The 22,947-nt window shown below is 41.6% G+C and overlaps 1 protein-coding gene across 2 annotated transcripts in view; it reads right to left on the bottom strand.

The window, feature by feature from the left end:
* Positions 1-22,947, bottom strand: part of LOC124798260 (NBAS subunit of NRZ tethering complex-like) — a 424,226-nt gene that overhangs the window by 123,086 nt on the left and 278,193 nt on the right. For both annotated transcript variants that reach the window (XM_047261580.1, XM_047261581.1), the window contains exon 31: positions 19,087-19,287. In XM_047261580.1, the coding sequence (XP_047117536.1) occupies positions 19,087-19,287 (201 nt within the window). The remainder of the gene's footprint in view (positions 1-19,086; positions 19,288-22,947) is intronic.

Below are 22,947 nucleotides of genomic sequence, written 5' to 3'. Positions count from 1 at the left end.
TGTAAATGGGGTGTTATAGGATTCAGTGTGGTGTGTAGTAAACGAGAGGACTTTCCCTTCCAGCCACCATCTGAGAGTCCGAAAGGCTGGGGATAATTCTCTGACACAGAGGCTCGAGCATAGTGCTCGGCAATTGAGTTTGTGTCAGTAGATAACACACCTTTTATGTTAACACCAAGAACACCTGTTGGGGTCTGGTACCCAAAAACACGTTTGATCTTTGCCTAGACTTGGGAAGGTGACGTATGGCACCCAATGGTCAAGGCATATCCCTCCCAACACTCCTGCTTCAATTGTTTATTAAGTTGGCAACCACAGGCATGGAGCTGTTTAAAGGCTGAGCTGTTTCAAGGTATGAGGTGCTCCATGGAAGGGTTGCGCTTATGCTGCTGTAGAGCTCGTCAACGTCCTTAATTGCTTCAGCAACTTCCAGCGACCAACAAGGGACTGCCTTTCACTGGGGCACCCTAAAGAGTGAGGGATCATGTTTCCTGCCACAGAAATGACTGTTGTAGTCATCTGCTCAACCATCACATCGATGTTACCATGTTGGGGAGATTCAACGGTGACAGCAGAGGTGAAAGTTTCCCAGTCCACCTTGTTTAAAGCCCATACGGGCAGGCGTCCATGGCCCTTACACTGGGGCAATGACAGTAAGAAGGGGAAGTGGTCACTACCACACAGGTCGTCATGTGCTCTCCAGTGGACAGATGGGAGAAGTCCTGGGCTGCAAATTGGAACATCAATGGTTGAGTAACTACCATGTGCCACACTGTAATATGTGGCAGCCCCAGTATTTAAGAGGCAGAGATTGAACTGAGACAGTAAAGTTTCTCCCAGAAGCGCAAAAGGTTTAGGGAGTTGATCAATCAGTGCAGCTAACACATTTAGGGGTACTGCACCATCCGGAGGAAGATATACATTGCAGACAGTTATTTCCTGTGTCATCCTTATTCTGACAGCCATAGCTACAAGAGGGGTTTGAAGGGGCACAGTTTCACTATAGACTGAGTTTAGGACATAAATGCGAACTCCACCTGACACTCAATTACAGTCGCTACTGTTCCTGTAGTATCCCTTATAGCCACGGAGAGCAGGGGTCCGCATGGCTGGGAACCAGGTCTCCTGGAGGGCAATGCAGAAAGCAGGTGTAAAGTTTAAAAGTTGCCATAGCTCAGCCAGATGGTGGAAACAATCGCTGGAATTCCACTGGAGGATGACATCATCGTGAGACTGGGAAGGCATGGGACATTCAGTGAGGCAGTTTACACCTCAGGGTCACCTGCTGCCACCGACTTTTTGCCTGAGCAGTCTATATCCATTGTGTCTGAGGGTCCGGTGAGATCTAGGTCCTCAGCGGACGCCAGAATCTCCACCTCATTCACAGACGCAGAGCTTGTAGGTAGCAGTGGTGTGGGTGCCACTGCAATTCCCTTGGTCTTGAGGACCTTCTTCTTGGATTTCTCTCGCTGCTCCTTGGGTTTTGATGGCTGGGAGGACTTCGCTGATTCAATCTCCAGGACTGAGGGTGAGTGTGAAGCCCTACGACCAGCTGCTTTTGGGCCCTTCAGCCACTGGCGGGTGTCATCTTTCCCACTAGCAGAAAGCTGAGAAGGGAGTGACACAAGGGACCCCTTCCTAGCAAGAGGAGCCGCATAAGACTTACACTTGTCCAGCTCAGAAGTGGGGACTGATATCCTCAATGGTTGAGGAGGTGTTGCTCCCGAAGTAAGTGGTGTGGGAGCAACAGGGAGGGAAATGCCCACCACCATCAAATGGGCAGATGTAGTCTTCTGGTTATGAGAGGTGACAGGAATGTGAGGAACTGATGGGGCGACAACTGTTCTCGTAGCAGCAGTGTAAGAGATGGTCACAGCCACAGGATGTAAACGCTCAAATTTACTCTTGGCCTCAGTGTAGGTCAGTCAGTCCAGCATCTTATATTCCATGATTTTCCTCTCTTTCTGCATAATCTTGCAGTCTGGCAAGACACTCTCCTAAGTTGACACAGATGGGAGGTGGGGCACATGGAGTATTGGGATGTGATGGACGTCCACAATCTCGACATGTGATGCTGGAAGTACAGCAGGAAAACATATGGCCGAACTTCCATCACTTAAAGAACTACATTGAGGGAGGGATATATGGCTTGACATCACAGCAGTAGACCATCACCTTGACCTTCTCGGGCAATGTGTCACCCTCGAAGGCCAATATGAATGCACCAGTGGCATGCACCAGTGGCAACCTGATTATCCCTCGGACCCCAATGGACGCGCCAGATGACATGAACACCTCACTGCTCTAAATTGGTGTGCAGCTCGTCGTCAGACAGAAAAAGAAGGTCCCTGTGAAATATAATACCCTGGCCCATATTTAAGCTCTTATGGGGCGATATGGTAACAGAAACATCCCCCAACTTGTCACAAGCGAGTAATGCTCGTGACTGGGGAGAGGATGCTGTTTTGATCAAGACTGACCCAGAGCGCATTTTGGACAAGCCCTCAATCTCCCCAAACTTTTCCTCCAAATGCTCCACAAAAAACTGACGTTTCATGGACATGAAAGATTCCCCATCAACTCTCGTACATACGAGGTACCGAGGCAAATAAGCTTCACTACCATCCTTAGCCTGATGTTCCTCCCATGGTGTAGCCAGGGAAGGGAATGATTTGGGGTCATATTTCTTAGCACTGAAGTTAGACTTTGCCCACTTAGAGACTGCTGGTGGCGGACCACCAGCAAGATATGACGCACCATGCTCCATGACATGTCATCCCCCCTAATGCCACCCGCTCTGACCAGAAACCCTCCCCACGGGTGCCCCCCAGCCTCGGCAAGGGCCACCTGGCAGGGTGGCCATTGCCAGGAGTCCCGATGCCCCAAGGAGATGGACATCTACTCCCTGGCATACGTGGGGAGTGAACAGTGTAGGCATCAGCAGAGCGATCCCTGTGTCATTAGGGGGCTAAAGCCAACAGGGTACATGGCAGCCCCACCACAAAGGACTGGCTATTGCACTGGATATGAGCTGCAAACAATTCCATAGTCCTCATCGGCACAGAAGACGACGCTGCATAATGGGTGGAGGAAATGCACCCAGGAAGGTGTCCTCGCTCAAGAGATGGAGGATGAGCGGGACTGCGACGTGATGACAAGAAAGTAAGCTAAAATCTCAATGCACGATGGACACAACGCACCATGTAAGGCACCCTACCCCAATTGGTTCACTCTTCAGGAAAATTTTGAAAAATGGAGGTCAAACCTTACAGGGGACCATCACATAAAGGCCAAAAGGTTAGAGACTCCTTTTAGTCGCCTCTTATGGCAGGCAGGAATACCTCGAGCCTATTCTAACCCCTGGGCATGCAGGGGGTCTATCAAAGAACATGTTTGAGATTTTTGTTTTTTTTAGGTCTGAAGGTTAATGGAGAGAACAGAAGTGCTGGCCAGCTGTTAATTCACAATGGTATCAGGCTTGCTGATGTCATTGGAAGAACTGGGAAGAGATTTCTGCTTTGAATGGGATGGACATAATATTAAACACCTGCAAGGGTTCTGGCAAGACCATCCTTACACTTGGAGATAACTTCTGCTTCCCAATCAAGGTGTCAAAGTGATTTTCGACAACAAATAGGTTACATTTGCCACAGCAGAGGTACTTTTTGTTATTTGTGCATTTTATATGACCACAAGTTTTTATCGAATAATAAGGGAGATGGCCATCAACATCCAGAAAGCTAAATTATTGAGTTGAAAAGCACCTGGTGATGTGGATTTTGGAGTAGATGTTGAAGTTATGTGGGGAAAATGCAGTCTCTGCATTCGGCATTTGTCCAGCTCGTGAATATGTAATCAATGAATCTAAACTAAGCAATGAGTTTAAGCTGTGGGGGGCACAAGAAGAACTCCACGAAGTGACTCATAAAAAAATTGGCGTAGGATGGTGTCGTGTATTCATGGAATTCCATAGAGTTGGTTGTACACTTGGCATTTAAAGCAAAATAACTGTATGTTAGAATTTGGTTAACCATGCAGAGATCAGGGAAAAGGTGGCAAGTTTGGTGTAAAAAGGACACTACGAAACGGTGTTCCATGGCAGCTGCATCATCTGCATGCAGAATATTGATAAGCCTCTCTCTCTCTCTCTCTCTCTCTCTCTCTCTCTCTCTCTCTCTCTCTCTCGCCTTCCAATATCCCAATTTTTCCTTACAGTCACCATGTTCTGCATTTTGTCCCTCCTACCATCTACTGAATAATCACACACAAATGGTGATGGCATAGCTACAGATGTGAGAGTGTGCATTAATAGAAAAAGGGCAGAAGATTGATAGCTAGTGCAATTTCATGACTTGTACATAAAATAATACTCAACAGATCACCTGGAAGCAGATCATTAATTTAATGCCTTGTCCAGTACATCCATGCACAATCCATTATTATTCCACTCCTCTTTCATTATTATTATTATTATTATTATTATTATTATTATTATTATTATCATCATCATCATTATTCAAGGCATAGATTTATATGTTTAATTCCTGTGTCTTATTGAGTCATCTGTTACAGGGTGTATACGCGAACAAGAAAAAATAATTCCCGGGTTTCTCCCGGATTTCCCGGTTAAAAATACACTTTCTCCCGGGTGAAAACATACTTTTTCCCTGTTAACGAGAGTATATTTTCTCTCGAAACAGTTTAACTTATCAGTCCTTTGAATGATTATGGTTTTAAACATGGGCGTAGAATTTCCCGGCACAGAGGGAAAAAAAAACGGGTTTTGGAAAGATCTTTGATGTGCAGCAACATGTACGCTGCATATTTTCGTATTACAAAAGTATAAATTTGAATTTCACCAAACACCGCATGCTACTTTCCGAAGCATTGAAATCGAGATTGCGATGTGCTTTTGTAAGCCAGTCATAGCTCATGTCACCTGATCTCGCCAGCCGATGACAGCAGGTATTCAGAGCTTAGGACACGTGATGTAGTCAGCCAATAGCAACATCACTGTTAAGTAGCGCGAACACACAAACAGAAAAAGTTAACGGTTTAAATTAATATACATAGTGTTGCTACACGAAACACAAAGCTTTCACATGTAATATTGGTCCATAAGATTAATATGCTGCAAGAGAAGCTAAGCTTTCACATATAATGTTGGTCTTTCATACACACAAATGTGCCAGTAAAATTTTTAATAACGACATAAATTTCTGATCTTCTGCACTAGAAATTCATCTAAATGGCTCATTATCGAAGAGTTGATTTTTAAATGAGAGTGAAATGCTCTGTGATTTAAGAAATTCATCGTACATTCTTGTACATAGTTCTGGTGTAACTGCCAGAATGATACTTTGATGGTAACACTTTTCAAACCACCATTCAGAATATTTTCCCGTGACCTGTTAGAAATAGGTTCATTTCTGCAGTTGCCAGAGAGCGCCAGATGACAGGCGTCACTGCGCTTGTGCAGCTACGATGTCGTAGGGAGCCCATATGTTCGTACGTATAAAACATTAAAAGATCTTACGTTACGTCATAAAAGAAACAATACATCTACATCTACATTTATACTCCGCAAGCCACACAACGGTGTGTGGCGGAGGGCACTTTACGTGCCACTGTCATTGCCTCCCTTTCCTGTTCCAGTCGCGTATGGTTCGCGGGAAGAACGACTGTCTGAAAGCCTCCGTGCGCGCTCTAATCTCTCTAATTTTACATTCGTGATCTCCTCGGGAGGTATAAGTAGGGGGAAGCAATATATTCGATACCTCATCCAGAAACGCACCCTCTCGAAACCTGGCGAGCAAGCTACACCGCGATGCAGAGCGCCTCTCTCGCAGAGTCTGCCACTTGAGTTTGTTAAACATCTCTGTAATGCTATCACGGTTACCAAATAACCCTGTGACGAAACACGCCGCTCTTCTTTGGATCTTCTCTATCTCCTCCGTCAACCCGATCTGGTACGGATCCCACACTGATGATCAATACTCAAGTATAGGTCGAACGAGTGTTTTGTAAGCCACCTCCTTTGTTGATGGACTACATTTTCTAAGGACTCTCCCAATGAATCTGAACCTGGTACCCGCCTTACCAACAATTAATTTTATATGATCATTCCACTTCAAATCGTTCCGCACGCATACTCCCAGATATTTTACAGAAGTAACTGCTACCAGTGTTTGTTCCGCTATCATATAATCATACAATAAAGGATCCTTCTTTCTATGTTTCCGCAATACATTACATTTGTCTATGCTAAGGGTCAGTTGCCACTCTCTGCACCAAGTGCCTATCTGCAGCAGATCTTGCTGCATTTCGCTACAATTTTCTAATGCTGCAACTTCTCTGTATACTACAGCAGCATCCCCGAAAGGCCGCATGGAACTTCTGACATCAGAGGATACTCCAAGAGAATCGGAATTTCGTGACCCATACTAAAATATGCACATTTAAAGTGCACATTCGTATGTCCAGATTCCCAGTGAAGTAGGCCACGACCTGATATTAAGTTTTCAATGTGGTTTCCAGGATGTAAATTTTCTTGGAGCACCAGTACTGTGTTATCTCATGTTTGGTTCTTTATTATGGCATAATGCCATACGTGCTAGAAGTTGAAAACATGCACCTGAAATGCAGCGAACAGTGTGTGAAATTAAACACTTCATTTCAAATATATTGTTTGCCTCAGCGGAAAAGATTAATAAAAAACATTTCTTTAGCAAACCGACAAAAATGACTTCATTGTTGTGCAAGGCAATTAATACTTGAATGTCAGAAAGGTGGAAATAAAATAAAATCTGCAACTAGTAACACATTTTAGCCGTCCGTAATTACGTGAATGTATTTTAATTCACTTGGCCACAGAAATCTGTTTTGTTTTCATTTGATGTGAGAGCAGTAAACAAAGAGGAAACAGCAAAATCACTAAATGTAAACACAGGTCACGTGGTGACTACCCACTTCCCCACTGTAACTCAGACTGCTCTGCGCATCAGCCCCAGATCTACGATATTTCCAAACCGGGGCAATACTCCGCCACTCACTCTAGCGTTTGAGAGAGGACATCAACAAAATTAAAAAAAGCACATCTTTCTGAAGAGTTTGATGCATAAAACATGTGTGTTCAAGGAAATGTAACAAGTGTTATTTGGTTGTAAGTGTGCCAAAGTGCAGTGCCTCGCCTCCTCACACAGCATTCTTCTATCACACGTCACTGTACTTCGCTCTGTGGAATTGAAACATGTATGTTTTGTAATGGATACCATCAAACCATATTCAGAACAGTGGAAATTAAAATGTCCTGTGGTGCCTCTCCTGCTTACAGTCGGCCAGTGTGACATCTTGTCACTCTTTTTTTTTTAAAAAAAAAAAAAAAAAAAACTATTCAGAAAATTTGCACTCTTTATTCCCTATCAGTTAACAACTTGCTGCTTTGTGTGACATAAAATTAAATATAGGATACATAAACCCAGTTAAGACATGAGACAAGCAAGACAATACACATTTTTTCAATCCTTGGCGCCTAGAACTTTTTCTCTCTAATCTTGCTACAGCTTTACATAGTGTGCTTTCCTTTCTGTGAAAGAATCTATTACCTCAAAGATCGTCAAACGTTTTGCTACATGAAAAGACAAAATGGCAGTGTCTCATACTGAAAAAGCTGTTACTACAAATAGGACCCAAGACTAGTGTGGTTTCTCGATCTGATTACATCTATTTTGTCACTGTCTGCTAGATAAAACAAAATAGGCCTTTCTAATACAGCAACAATTGTAACACACATCAAATGAATGAGACTGTTTTGGCACAAATGGTCTTTTTTGTAACGACAGAATATAATTCACAATGAACCAATATCAAATGCCTACTAGCAAAAAGCTTTACGTTAGGAAATAGTTTCACACTTCATTCATATGCTCCAGTTTCTCAAGTATGAGATCGAAAAGTAATAGTACGAAATTTTTATACAAACTTGGAATCGTCATATTGTTCCATAACTTGTGTGATATCCCCATTTCTTCTCCTTCCTCTTTCTAACAAACAGTTTTGTTATCACTAATTCTGTAACTATTCCTGCCAATGTCAAAGCTTATTCACAGGTTAACTTCACTAACTCTGCCAGAATCACCAGTTTACTTATCCCGCGATTATTCTCCAGTCAGGCGTTGTTACATGTTCGTACAACGCATTTTCCACACTTCTTCTGGAATAGAACTTAAGGCAGCTGCTAGCCAGGGACTGTACAACTAGCCCTTATTAGTATAGCAATCTGGCCAAAAATTTTCTGTCAAAATTTCATTTTCTTGGATACACCGAGAAGGTAATACGTAATCTTTCTTACCTGTTATTCATTTATTTCCACTCCTGTAATCTGAATCTATGGATGTCGCTAGTAATTATAACAAAGCTCATCATTCACAAACCCAATCATCCACACAATCAGACAGCGGTTGGCATTCATCTGTTCGGCCTTACTCCGCTCAGCTTGTATAGCCCCTTTTGTCTGTAGGAAAGTTAGTTTCTACATGCAACGAGGATACCCTGACAGAGACATCACATACACTATGCACACATTCACAAATCAACTTATGATTCATTCAGAAATCAGCTTAGAATGTGTTAAAAAATGTTCGAAAACCGACAGGAATGCGTTGCAAAGTCATATGAATAATCGATAGACTAACGTGCACTGCATGCTAGTTGCTTTGTGAAACAAGGTCTTTTCCCCCCTCAAGAATATGAATCCCCCCTCCTAGATCTGGGCCCGCTGCGCATGCACTCACGATGGGGGCAGGTGATTACAATTTAAACATATTTGACTCTCAATCTGGAAATATAGTGTTGAATTAAGCCACCTCTAGTTTTCTTACATGAGGAGTAAAGTAAAGTATGTATAAAACCAATTATATTTTGAATTCATAGTTTCTGATGTTTCTGTGCTGATTGGCAACAGGCCCACTGACAATTTACCCGTAAGCCCCCCCCCCCCCCCCCCCCCCCCCCCCCCCGCCCTCCTGACCAGCTGGAGGTGGTTTCTTATTTATATTGGTGCAGCCCTGTTTTGGTTTTCATAACCAACATGTCACTGAAATTAATTTACTGAAATCACGTGAGGAGAAAGTGCTCAGAGTTATTGTGTCCTGCTACAGGGTAGCCATCGTCAATTGCTCTGTTTCTTTAGTTAGTATCCATGAACTTTACATATGTCTGCTTGTGTCTGTATATGTGCGGATGGATGTGTGTGTGTGTGTGTGTGTGTGTGTGTGTGTGTGTGTGTGTGTGTGTGTGTGCGCGCGAGCGCACGCGCGCGCGCGCGCATACCTGTCCCTTTTTCGTCCTAAGGTAAGTCTTTCCGCTCCCGGGATTGGAATGACTCCTTACCCTCTCCCTTAAAACCCCCATCCTTTCGTCTTTCCCTCTCCTTCCCTCCTTCCTGATGAAGCAACCGTGGGTTGCGAAAGCTTGATATGTGTGGATGGATATGTGTGTGTGTGTGTGCGCGTGCGAGTGTATACCTGTCCCTTTTTCCCCCTAAGGTAAGTCTTTCCGCTCCGAGGATTGGAATGACTCCTTACCCTCTCCCTTAAAACCTACATCCTTTCGTCTTTCCCTCTCCTTTCCTCTTTCCTGATGAAGCAACTGTGGGTTGTGAAAGCTTGAATTTTGTGTGTGTGTTTCTGTTTGTTAGTGTCTCTATCAACATATACTAACAAAGAGATAGAGGGGCTGGCCAGTACTTACCTCAGCTCAGTACAGCCGATAGATACACATAAAACAGAACTGAAAATTTACATTCCTAGCTTTCGGAACTTTGTTCCTTCATCAGGGAGGAGAGGGGGGAAAAAAGGGAAGAAGGGAAAGTGGATTCAGTTACTCACAACCCAGGTTATGAAGCAACAGGGAAAGGTAAACAGGGAGGGTAGCAAGGATGTAGGCATGGTTGTCAGAGGGAAGCCAAAGATATTCTACTGTAAGTACTGTGCCAGCTTCAAACCAAAGAGGATGCATACAGAAGTAAAGAGGTATATAGTATAAAGATAAACACAACTATGTAGGATGAAAAGATGCGTGAATGGCTAAAGAGGAAAGGGAAAGAGGAGAAGACTGAAGAGTGAATGGGAGTGAGGTTGTTTAACGTAGGTTCAGTCCAGGGGGATGGCGGGATGAAAGGATGTGTTGGAGTGCAAGTTCCCATCTCCGCAGTTCAGAGGGACTGGTGTTTGGTGGGAGAAGCCAAATGGCACATAAGGTGTAGCAGGTTCCTAGGTCCCTAGAATTATGCTGGAGGGCATGCTCCGCTACTGGGTATTGGGCATCTCCTAGGCGGACAGTTCGTCTGTGTCCGTTCATGCGCTCAGCCAGTTTGGTTGTTGTCATGCCGATGTAAAAGGCTGTGCAGTGCAGGCATGTCAGTTGATAAATGACATGTGTAGTTTCACACGTAGCCCTGCCTTGAATTGTGTATGTTTTACCAGTAGCGGGGCTGGAGTAGGTGGTTGTGGGGGGATGCACGGGGCAGGTTTTGCAGCGGGGTCGGTTACAGGGGTAGGAACCGCTGGGTAGAGAAGGTAGTCTGGGAATATTGTAGGGTTTAACAAGGATGTTACGGAGGTTAGGGGGGGCGACGAAAGGCAACTCTGTGTGGTGTGGGGAGAATTTTGTCAAGGGATGATCTCATTTCAGGGGTTGACTTGAGAAAGTCATATCCCTGGCGGAGTAATTTGTTGATGTTTTCGAGGCCAGGATAATATTGGGTGACAAGGGGGATGCTTCTGTGTGGTCTGGGGGTAGGAACATTGTTGTTGGACGGGGAGGAATGTATTGCTCGGGAAATCTGTTTGTGGACAAGGTCTGCAGGATAGTTGCGGGAGAGGAAAGCACTGGTCAGGTTATTGGTGTAGTTGTTGAGGGATTCGTCACTGGAGCAGATACGTTTGCCACGAATACCTAGGCTGTAGGGAAGGGAGCGTTTGATGTGGAAAGGATGGCAGCTATCAAAGTGAAGGTACTGTTGTTTGTTTGTGGGTTTGATATGGACAGAGGTGTGGATGTGAGCTTCAACAAGATGAAGGTCAACATCCAGGAAGGTGGCTTGGGTTTTGGAGAAGGACCAGGTGAAATTCAGATTCGAAAAGGAGTTGAGGTTATGGAGGAAATTAAGGAGTGTTTCTTCACCATGAGTCCAGACCACAAAGATGTCATCTATAAACCTATACCAGGCCAGGGGAAGCAGCTGTTGGGTCTTCAGGAAAGCCTCCTCCATGCGGCCCATGACGAGGTTGGCATAGGAGGGAGCCATCCTGGTTCCCATGGCCGTTCCCCTGATTTGTTTGTAGGTCTGGCCTTCAAAAGTGAAGTAATTATGGGTGAGGATTAAGTTGGTAAGAGTGATAAGGAACGAGGTTTTTGGAAGATCTTCGGGTGGGCGTTGGGAGAGGTAGTGCTCAAGGGCAGAGAGACCATGGGTATGTGGGATGTTTGTGTAAAGGGATGTAGCATCTATGGTAACAAGAAAGGTTTCAGGTGGGAGAGGAGTGGGAATGGATTTGAGGCGTTCTAGGAAGTGGTTTGTGTCTTTGATGTAGGATGGGAGTCTGCGGGTGATAGGCTGTAGGTGCTGGTCTACCAGAGCTGAGATACGTTCGGTTGGGGATTTGAAGCCTGCTACAATGGGACGGCCAGGATGGTTCTCTTTGTGGATTTTGGGTAATAGGTAGAAGGTAGGGGTACGTGGCTCAGGTGGAGTGAGTAAGTCTATGGAAGCCGTTGTGAGGCCTTGTGAGGGACCTTGGATTTTTAGGATTTTTTGCAGCTCAGTCTGGATGGAGGGAATGGGATCCTGGGTAACAGCTTTGTAGGTTGAGGTGTCAGAGAGTTGACGCAGTCCTTCTGCCACATACTCCACACGGTCAAGTACGACAGTTGTGGAGCCTTTATCCGCCAGGAGGATGACAATAGAGCGGTCTATTTTCAGCTCCTTAATGGCACGGGATTCAGCTGGGGTGATGTTGGGGGTTGTCGGGATGTTCTTCAAGAAGGACTGGGAGGCAACACTGGATGTGAGGAATTCCTGAAATGTCTGCCAGGGATGGTTTTGGGGGAGGGGAGGAGGATCCCTTTGAGAAGGCAGTCGGAACTGTTCTAGACAGGGTTCAACACTGGGTCTAGTACTTGGGGGCTGTGTTTGGGTAGTGAAGTGATATTTCCAGTTGAGGTTCCGGGTGAATGAGAGGAGATCTTTAACCAGGGCAGTGTGGTTGAATTTAGGTGTGGGGCTAACATACCAACGCTTTCGTTTGGTAAGTTACATCACCTTTGTTTATATGTGTGTGTGTGTGTGTGTGTGTGTGTGTGTGTGTGTGTGTGCCACCAATAAATCCTTTAGGCTTCTCTTAAACTGAATATAAAGTAGAATCTAATTTCTGCACCATTTCAGTGCATTAATGTGTTCATTGTAAATAAGTATTGTAGTAGGTTTATTATATGTTTATTACCTTATAAATAAAAACAATTTTTCTTTATTTTAAATTCAGTGCATTAATGCAATCTTAGTAAATGAGTGTTTGTAAAGTGATTCTTTCATATAGTGTTCATTAAATAAAATGACGATCATTCCACTTGGGACCTGTGGAAGGTACATTAGCTTATTTGTTTCAGTTGTAAATATTTGTCATGTATTATAGTTTTTCTGACACGTTCTATTCCTGGAGGACCTCCTCACTACGGATCAATTGGAATGAAAGCAAACCTAATCTAATCTATTTGAATGGGAAAACATTATCAATTACTTAAAATTTACCAAGTCATGAATGGTCTTTCTAACCCTGATGTACAATATGTCATACTGTATAACTGCACCTGTGTGAGTCAAATGGTATTATGGAAAGTAATATGAGGATCAATGCTCAGACAGTAGGAGCTCACTAGGGTATTTATAAAGTAATTTCTACTCAAATTTGGCAGTATCTTGAAACATAACAAGACGGAGAAACTCCACTTGCTCAAATACCACTCCAAACATTAATATTAGTTTTTTTCTATTGTGCAAAGAATATCTCTTTTTGTACTTAAGGAACTATTTCCACTCCAAAATCATGTACAATTACTGAATTTTTAGAATTCAAACTTTTCACAAATTCAGATTTTCCACCTTTTGGCCATAATTTGTCCGTTTTCAAAAATTTATACTTTTACTACAAAGACATGTTAGTCAATGAAATATCTCAAATACATAATTTTGCACTGTGGAGATTCTTTACGGGGTCATTAGGAAATGTGGGAGAATAGTGTGTGCCTAAAAAAACACTCAAAAAAATCTCCCATTAAAGCCACATACAAGATATAGAGAATAGTTAAATGAAATTGTCAAATGATAACTTATAGTTTGGAATTCCCATATTTTATGTAGTCATTGTATTTCTAATTGCTCTGTATTTTAATCTTTTGTAAAAGCATACTTATGCCAGTGGCACAGTCTTGAGCAAATGACTAAAATGATTCTAACCATCCATGACGCTAGACAAGAAATGAAATGTCATCTGGGGCAAGTTACGTAAATGATCTTAAAATCTGTCCCTCCCTAATAATAATAATAACAATAATAATAATAATAATAATAATGCATTATCTAACAGCAGAAGACACATGGGTAAAAAAAGAAATTAAAACACCTCGAGACAATGAAAGGAAATTGAATGACATTGTTAAGACTACCATGCCACAACACTGATTTTATTTAAGGAGTAAAAACCTCCATATTATGTCCGAAATTCGGAATATGAATATGACAATAAAATTAAATAATTATTGGAATAATTACAATAAAAATTGAAAAAATATCAATTATAAGAGATCTGTATTTAATTATTGAAGGAAGCAGGTAGATAAAAAGCGACTGCACACATTTAGAAGCGTTGTGACCACTGTGTAACTGGACAGACATGATCCATCCCAATAAACGTTCCATTTTAACATCTGAATGGGTTGCACAATCACACTCAGATTGCTATAAAGGAACAATCTCCCCACTCTCATCCCCCATCAATCATGGCTGATGTAAGCAGGCATTTGGATTCTGGGGATCTATCAAAAAGTGTGTATGTGGAAGTCGTAACTCCCAAGAACCTACAAAAAGATTAAAATTTTCAGAATGGGGATCATAGACATACAGTGACCAAGGCCAGCATACTTAAACAGATAACAGATAGAGGTGAAGCATTGGGATATTAGCTGTGCAAGAAAGAAGATACAGGGATAAAGATATAGTGGAATCTGAAGGCTTAGTAATGCTGAAAAGAAATCTAAAAATCGAAGTAGGGAAGAAAAGATGCAGATCCATGTGCTTTGGTATGGGTTCATAGTGTGTCCACGTGGGAAAAATATAACTGAAAACAAAGATGATGTGACTTACCAAACGAAAGCGCTGGCAGGTCGATAGACACACAAACAAACACAAACATACACACAAAATTCAAGCTTTCGCAACCAACGGTTGCTTCATCTTTCCTGATGAAGCAACCTTTGGTTGCGAAAGCTTGAATTTTGTGTGAATGTTTGAGTTTATTTGTGTGTCTATCGACCTGCCAGCACTTTCATTTGGTAAGTCACATCATCTTTGTTTTTAGTTATATTTTTCCCACATGGAATGTTTCCCTCTATTATATCCATATCATTAATTTGAACCCAACAATTACGTTTGTTATTGTCACTGTTGCATTTCGAAATCTTTCCTGTCGTCTCATTTTCTCTTTCTGTTTTTGCCAGTAGTATAACTTTGTATTCACCTTCTCCTCTTTACCATAATCTACTATACAATTTTATCCCGCCTATATATACTCAATAATACGTAATCCACTTCCAAACCATAACCAAAAAAAATAGCCCAGCTTTAACCAACACTTTTTTGCCTTTTTTCACACCAGATCTCCAGTTGCTTTCTAGTTCACCTTTATCTCTCCCCATATATTTTTATTTTCTTTTTCATTTCAGCCTCATGTTACAGTACCATGTCACCCTCACAACACCCTCACAATGACCCCATTAAGTTTTATTTACATTCCCTCTGCAAACATGCCTTCGCCAAAAACCCTCTTTCCTGATGAAGCAACCGTTGGTTGCGAAAGCTTGAATTTTGTGTGTATGTTTGTGTGTCTATTGACCTGTCAGCACTTTCGTGTGTGTGTGTGTGTGTGTGTGTGGTGTGTGTGTGTGTGTGTGTGTGTGTCTCTCTCTCTCTCTCTCTCTCTCTCTCTCTCTCTATATATATATATATATATATATATCTGTCGACCTGCCAGCACTTTCATTTGGTAAGTCACATCATCTTTGACACTTCCTGGCAGATTAAAACTGTGTGCCCGACCGAGACTCGAACTCCGGACCTTTGCCTTTCGCGGGCAAGTGCTCTACCAACTGAGCTACCGAAGCACGACTCACGCCCGGTACTCACAGCTTTACTTCTGCCAGTACCTCGTCTCCTACCTTCCAAACTTTACAGAAGCTCTCCTGCGAGGATGGCAAAACTGAAGAGTTTGTCAGAAAGGATATTAACACAGATCATCTGAAGAGGAAACAAAAAGTAATCAACAGTAAACAGACATGTACCAACTAATAATAAGCATAGGAAGGAGGCAACAGTGATGACCAATTTCTGGGAGGAACTAGATGATACACTGAAGAGCATATAACACAGACAACTGATGATACTCATAGGTGAATATAATGCACAGAGTTGAAAGGAGAACCAACTTCAAGAGAACAGAGGGAGAGCACTCGGCTCACCAGAGGGGGAGGTGGCGGGAAGGGGGTAGGAGGTGTTGAGGGTGGGGGGCAAAGAGAGTAAGAAACATACATGGGCAATTCCCTGCACTAAATTCGAGAAAGTCTAGATTGACCACAAAATAATTAGTGAGATAAATACAAAAGAGGTCAGGAATACCAAGATCAGGAAGATGACAAGAATAGAATTAGGTCACAGTCTTGCATAATCTGAGTACTACTGTAGTCTGAACAGGAATAGACTGCCACATATGAACAGAACCACCAAGAACACCAAGACGGAGACATATTATGATAAAATCAAAACAAATACACGGAAGGAATTAAACAATGAATGAAGAGACAGGAAGCTGAGCATGGGGAAGCAGGTTAACTCAGAGGAAAAGAAAAAAGAAACAAATTAGCACTGCAAGTGGAACAGGGACTGGGAGGAGCTAGTATAGAATGGCAGGGAAGATTACAGAGACTGGAGCAACAAGAACAACCCAGAAAAATGGAAGATTTTCAGCGGAGTGAGGAAGTAAGCAAAAATAACCATAAGATTCACCAGAAGACAGAGAATGAAGCAGAAACTTCAAGACATGAAAGAAAACTTTAGGAAAAACAACAGAAGAGAACTTTAAGAGAAATTAAATACAGCCTAATCTGGTAGATGGGAAGAAGAATTTAAGACAGATAAGAAAGATGGGTTGGCCATTAGTGCCAATGAGAACTTAAGATGAACTGAAATTGGGCCTCACACAGAAGAGAGATGGTCACAACTTCCAATGAGTGTTGAGGTTGCACAAGCAATAACTAACCTATAGCATAAAAATCCAACTGGAGAAGGGGATAGTAGCACACATGATAAAGCAAGGAGGCAACAAGCTGGTGGACAACATGATCAAGGTTATCTGTCAGATTTGGAGGGCGAAGAGGTTACCTTAAGTACTGACAAATGCAATCATAGTGCCGATACATAAGAAGCAGAAAAATACAGATGTGAACAACTTCATAAGAATATCACTATTGGTGATAGGCTACAAAGTGCTGTCAAAAATCCTCCTAAACAATGCTTATAAAACAGTTGGAGACTACCAAGTAGGATTTAGGAAGAGAAGAGGATTTATACAATAGAACTTTTCCTGAAACAATTAATAGAACATAGTGCCTTAAAAAACAAAAAAGACAATAGTAACCTCTGTGGACGTTATGAAAGCAAATGACTGCATCATCAGACAAACTCTTGAAGATGTTGAGAAACAAAGGACTGCATGACACTACAATAGAAATGACAATAAATTCTGATAGATACTAAGTCAAGGGTAAGATTCAAAGAGACATTACTGAAAGAGTTCAAAATCAAAACCAATGTCAACAAGGGAAGTGGATACTCACCAGTTTTCTTCAACAGTACTACTGAACAAAATGTTAAGGCAGAGAAGAGCAATAGATAATGATATAGAAATACCAAAGACACTTGTGGGGACCAAAAATGACAGCAGGGTTCAAGTGGGCCACCTAGCTTTGAGGACACAATAGTGATAATTAAGAAAGATGGGAGTAGATGAAAAGAAACATCTCTACAATATAAGCAAGGTAGTCATAGTGTGGGACTGAGGATCATCTACAAGACAAAGACACTGACTATCAGCAAGGATTGGAAAAAAAAAAAAAAAAAACAGAACGCACTGTGCAAAGGTGGACAAATTTTAATTCCCAGGAGAATATTTAATAGCAACAATGATGAAACAACAGAGAGGATGAAGAAGATGGGGTCAACCTTCTGTAGGACTAGATATGTATATAATATTTTTAAAAAATGTATCTACAGATGCAAAGATCAGATATTGCAAGGCAATGATGAGGAATGTTATTGTGTATGCAGCTGAGATACTAAGACTAGAAAGACATGGTGCATAGCAACTAGAGACAGGGGACAGAAATATACTGAGGAAAATGCTGGTTCCTAAATGAGGAAAACAACAGAGTCACCATTGGAGTAGACAAGACACGGGGATATTGAAAGGAGGGAGTGAGGGTAGGGGAGGGGGGAAGGGAGAGAGGGTAGAGAGGAGGGGAGGGGAGGGAGGGAGGGGAGGGAGGTATGAAGAGAAAAAAGCAATTTATGAAGGACCTATCTGTGCTGCTACAGAAGCCATAATGAAAGCCGAAGGAGGCAGCATTTTTACCAATTATTTCCTTGAAATAGTTTCAACTAGTGCAGTTTCTTGAGGACAAGTAATATTGCAAGTAAATGACCATATCACAATTACTCTGTCTTTTTACAAAAAAATTAAGAATTTAACTCACTCCCATGGAAATAAAATTATCATATTTCAAGCAAAGTTCTAAAACTCAATTCAGCTCATGCGTATATGCAGTATATTCAGTCACAGAAGTAGCATCCAATTATTATCAAAATAGGTTGAAGTATGCCACTATTAGGTCCTTTTATGATAAAAAAAGTAAGGCAGATATTGATTATTATCAATGACTCCCAATGCTTACTTTTCTTCTAATGTGCTGCAGAAGTCACAACAGTAAAAGACATAATTTCAAAACTTCATTACACATTTTCTTTTTAAAATTTTGTGCTTACGGAATAAAGGCATTTGTTTCTGGGTGCAAATACTAAGTGAAAATAATGAAAAAAAATTAGCCACAGAAGCATTTAATGAGAGAGAGAGAGAGAGAGAGAGAGAGAGAGAGAGAGAGAGAGAGAGAGAGAGAGAGAGAGGGGGGGGGGGGGGGCAATAGCTCCACTTTGACAGCTGTCACCTATTCCGCATACAAAAAAAGCCCCATATAGGTCGAACATTAGTGGATGCCATATTTGCAGTGACAAGTAATCCCTCTCTTAGCTTGGTGAAGATTTTACTAAGGCTTTTGCAGCCAAATTACTGTCTTAACATTGTCCAGAGAAAAGTCTGCCGTGCCCTCTCTCCACAAATATGTAATACTCCTTCATACCTGCCAACTTGTCATGAAGGAGCAGACATTTCATCACCCCTTACCAGGTCTGAAAAAACAAAATAATGTTTTTCACATAGGCTTCTCCAAGGGCTTGCAATCCTGGAATCATGAGCTGAGGAATATACTCCTTACAATTCTTTATTTTAATTTGCAATGAGGGAAAGATTAACTATTATGATACCAACAAACATTACTTTCTTAAGAGCATAGGAATGTGTCATCAAACAGAGAGAAATACAGACAAATAAAATTATGATATACAATTGATAAAAAGGTGAATCTAGATCCCTCAAAACATAATGTATCTGTAGCATATGGAAGCAATCAAATGATATTAGTCTGTACCTTTCACAAACACCATCAGGATCTTTTCTGAGCAGTTCTAATAGTTGAGGATCATTGAGTCGTTTTATCTGTTCAGTCACCGTGATCTCTTCTGTGTTGAGCAAGAGAGCACAAGCATGTATAGCAGCAATCTGACTTACAGAAATTCCATGTTTCGATCCTAAAGTAACTGCAAGCTGGAAACGCTTGGTATCTACAGTCCTGCAAAACAAAAATTAAAACTAGTTTATATGCACTGAACCAAGACAGATCTTAATACTCAAACTGACCTCTAATCACAAATAAAGTGATTCAACTGCAGGAAGAACAGGCCAATTCAGTCAGTAATTCATTTTGACATGACATGATAAACTAGCAAGAAATAGCATTTTGGTGACACCAGAATTACAATGAAATGGTTGCAAGAAAACTGATTTGAAAAGCTAACCTTAACTGGTAGATCTAACAGTAAATGGTTCAAATGGCTCTAAGCACTATGGGACTTAACATCGGAGGTCATCAGTCCCATAGACTTAGAACTACGTAAACCCAACTAACCTACGGACATCACACACATCCATGCCCGAGGGCACGATTCGAACCTGTGACCGTAGCAGCCGTACGGTTCCGGACTGAAGTGCCTAGAATCGTTCGGGCCACAGTGGCTGGCATCTAACAGTGAAAACAAAGAAGCTGGTGACAGATAAACAACACAATTTTTTTAAATAACTGAATTTGTTAGGTTATAAATGAAGAAACAAGGAGGATACCATAACTGAAATTGAATGAAGGTGTTCTGAAGTCATGTCTTAAAAAATGCCTGACTGATACTGGCAACAGGGAAACCACTGCCACCGTTTATCGGGCACGGCACTGAACTGTTTATGATGGCTCACAATACTTTGGAAACAATGGCAAAGACTAAGATGTGACAAGTGGAACCAAAGGAAAGAGTGAGAAAATCTCACAAAAACAATTTGCAGCAAACGATGGTTGTCAATGGGCAGGACATATCCTCACTGTAGCAGAAAATGTGGTTCTGGGACTGTTCTCCTCAGCCACTTGTGAAATCATGGAAGACAATGATCCTTTTGGAAGGAGCAAAAAAGTGTGCCAATGCTTAAGATTAGCAGGCCATTTTTGGGAGTCTGACACATGTGGCACTCATTTCCACACCTGTATAAGCACTGCATTTTCTCGTGCCACCATGTCAGGGGTTATTGCAAGTTTCATTCCATTTCAAAAAAATAAATGAAAAATGTACAAAGAGAGCCTTGATTCAATGAAAAGCATGACCACCAGCCAAATGCCATGGGCAACAGCAACAACAACAACAACAACAACAACTGATGAGCAGCCATACTATTTCAAAGCAGCACCTCATTATGGGTCTCAAAAGCCATGTCTCCATATGTGTACTTCACACAGCATAGGCATAGAAATTAACTTAGGTGCAGGAACACCGTCACTGAGTGCTCTGAGGACAGAAAAATGTCACTTAGATTTACAAGTTGCATCAGTGAAGGGTAAAAGAACTAACATCTCATCATTTTTGTCTATTTGTTTAGCTACAACACCCCAATGATAACCTGTATCATCGGCCAATCATGCATCACCTTACTGTTGACAAATTGTGTCAAATTGCCACCAAGGATACTCTACAGACATGAGAGTGCTTGTCTGGATCTCCAGGTTACCTGAACTCAACATTATGTAGCATATCTAGAATTTCACAAAAGAAGATTTATGTACATTTAATCCAGCACTGTGGGCAGGAGTTAAGCAGTTATGACTCAAATGCTGCAATGCTTTTGGTTAAGGCATGCAACACCTATCAAGGCAAAAGTGGGTTCTTCACACTTCTAGGCAGGTGCCTTTAACTCAGTTAGGTTTCTACGTGCAATAATATACACACAGCATGGCAGACTGTGTATTGATTTATAATGTGACTCATCTGTAACATAATTCTTCCTTTTCAAGAAAAGCCCTCTTCCATCAGGGGACAAATCTGATGACACCAGTCTTGGAATTTGCAAATCCAGGAATTTTGTACATCCTTTGGTGAATTGTTAATGTTTATTAATAAATATTCGAGGTAAAGCCTGAAGATAAATCTAATCTGTGCTTCTTATTTCATACACTCCAAGTGACATTTTACCCAATAGAACATAAAATATTTCAGTTTCTCTCTGAGAAAAAAATGGAATAACCTCCACTTAGAAGTATGAAGAGTCTACATATAAACTGTCACAGCCCACATCAGCAAAAGTCTTCTTTAGGAAAGGTGACTACTGCATGCAACTATCACAATTATGAATATTATGATGATGAAAATGTTGAAGCAATGATAGAATTGGCCGAGTCTACTAATTTGTGATTCATACATGTCACCAAATTGTCACTATCATTTAACAGAGGATGTTGGAAATGAGACTTTAACCTTAATACATCAATGGGGCAATTTCCTGTCAACACATTAAAAGCTTCAGGTCTTCAATCCCAAACACTCAGCATTGGACTACTGACCAATACGTCAAACTTTTCCCACTGTGCAATCTAAACTGACATCATTCGGAAGACACTATAACCTCACAAAGGCAAACTGGAGCAAGTATGCTGAGACACTAGATAGTCTTGTGTCCAAGATAAATCCACTACCTGAATCAAGTGATGACTTTGTGGTTGCTGTGCAGGAATCATGTTACAAATAAATTCCACATGGCTGCTACGCCAAGTATATTCTTGGCCTTTATAGAGACAACACCAAACTCTTGAGTGAATAAAACTTTGGATGCTGTCTTGGAACACACCAACTCTCTGGCTAAGTGTTAGAAAGTCGGCTGAACAACCTACTTGTCAGATAACTCACACAAACACATAGAAATGATATTGCTCATTAGCTTCTGAAAAATGGAAATATGAGTGAACCAAGAGCTGGATCTAAGATACAGAGACACGCTGAGCTGGAAACTAATCAATCCTCTTGAAAATTTGGTGAAGAAGAACTAGAAGAAACCATTCAAAAATGCAAAAACCATAAAGCAGGTGACCTGGATGAAAGCTTCATATATGTAGATAATACTGCTTTATCAACTCCAGCAAAAAAGACCTTACAACAACACTGAACACTTTCACTGAGTATTAAGGTAAGAACCATCTGAAACCAAATCCTCAAAACACACAGATCTGTGCCTTACACCTCCCAAACAGACAGGCAAATACAAAACTAAAGCTTAACTGAGAGGGCACTGAATTGGAACACTGTGTTACACCTGAATACCTTGGTGTCTCTTTAGACAGACCTTTAACATAGCAAAAACACTGTCATGACACCAAGCCATAAGTGTGAGCCCAAAATAGCACCATTTGGAAAATCACTGGCAGTAACCGGGAAGCCCAAGATCAAGTTATCATCAGAAAATCCACATCTACATCTACACCTACATATATACTCTGCTAGCCAACAAGCAGTGTGTGGCGGAGGACACAATTTGCGCCAAAAAAAGTCATATCCCCCCCCCCCCCAACTCTCCGTCCCACTCGTGGATCGCACGAGGGAAAAACGACTGTTTAAACGCCTCAGTACGAGCTCTAATTTCCCTTATCTTTTAATGGTGATCATTGCGTGATTTGAAAGTTGGTGGTAATAATATATGCTCTACATCCTTGGTAAAGATCAGACTTTGGAATTTAGCGAGCCATCTATCGACAAGTGTGTCCCACTTCAAACTTTCTATGAGATTTTTAACGCTCTTGCGATGGCTAAATGTACCAGTCACGAATCTTGCCGCTCTTCTTCAGACCTTCTCAATCTCTTGAATTAGACCCTACTGGTAAGGGTCCCATACAGACGAACAATACTCTAAGACTGGGCGAACTAAC

This window comes from Schistocerca piceifrons, chromosome 5 (assembly GCF_021461385.2).
Source record: "Schistocerca piceifrons isolate TAMUIC-IGC-003096 chromosome 5, iqSchPice1.1, whole genome shotgun sequence".
NCBI classification, from domain to species: Eukaryota; Metazoa; Arthropoda; class Insecta; order Orthoptera; family Acrididae; genus Schistocerca; species Schistocerca piceifrons.
This window is presented reverse-complemented; position numbering and strand designations above follow the sequence as displayed.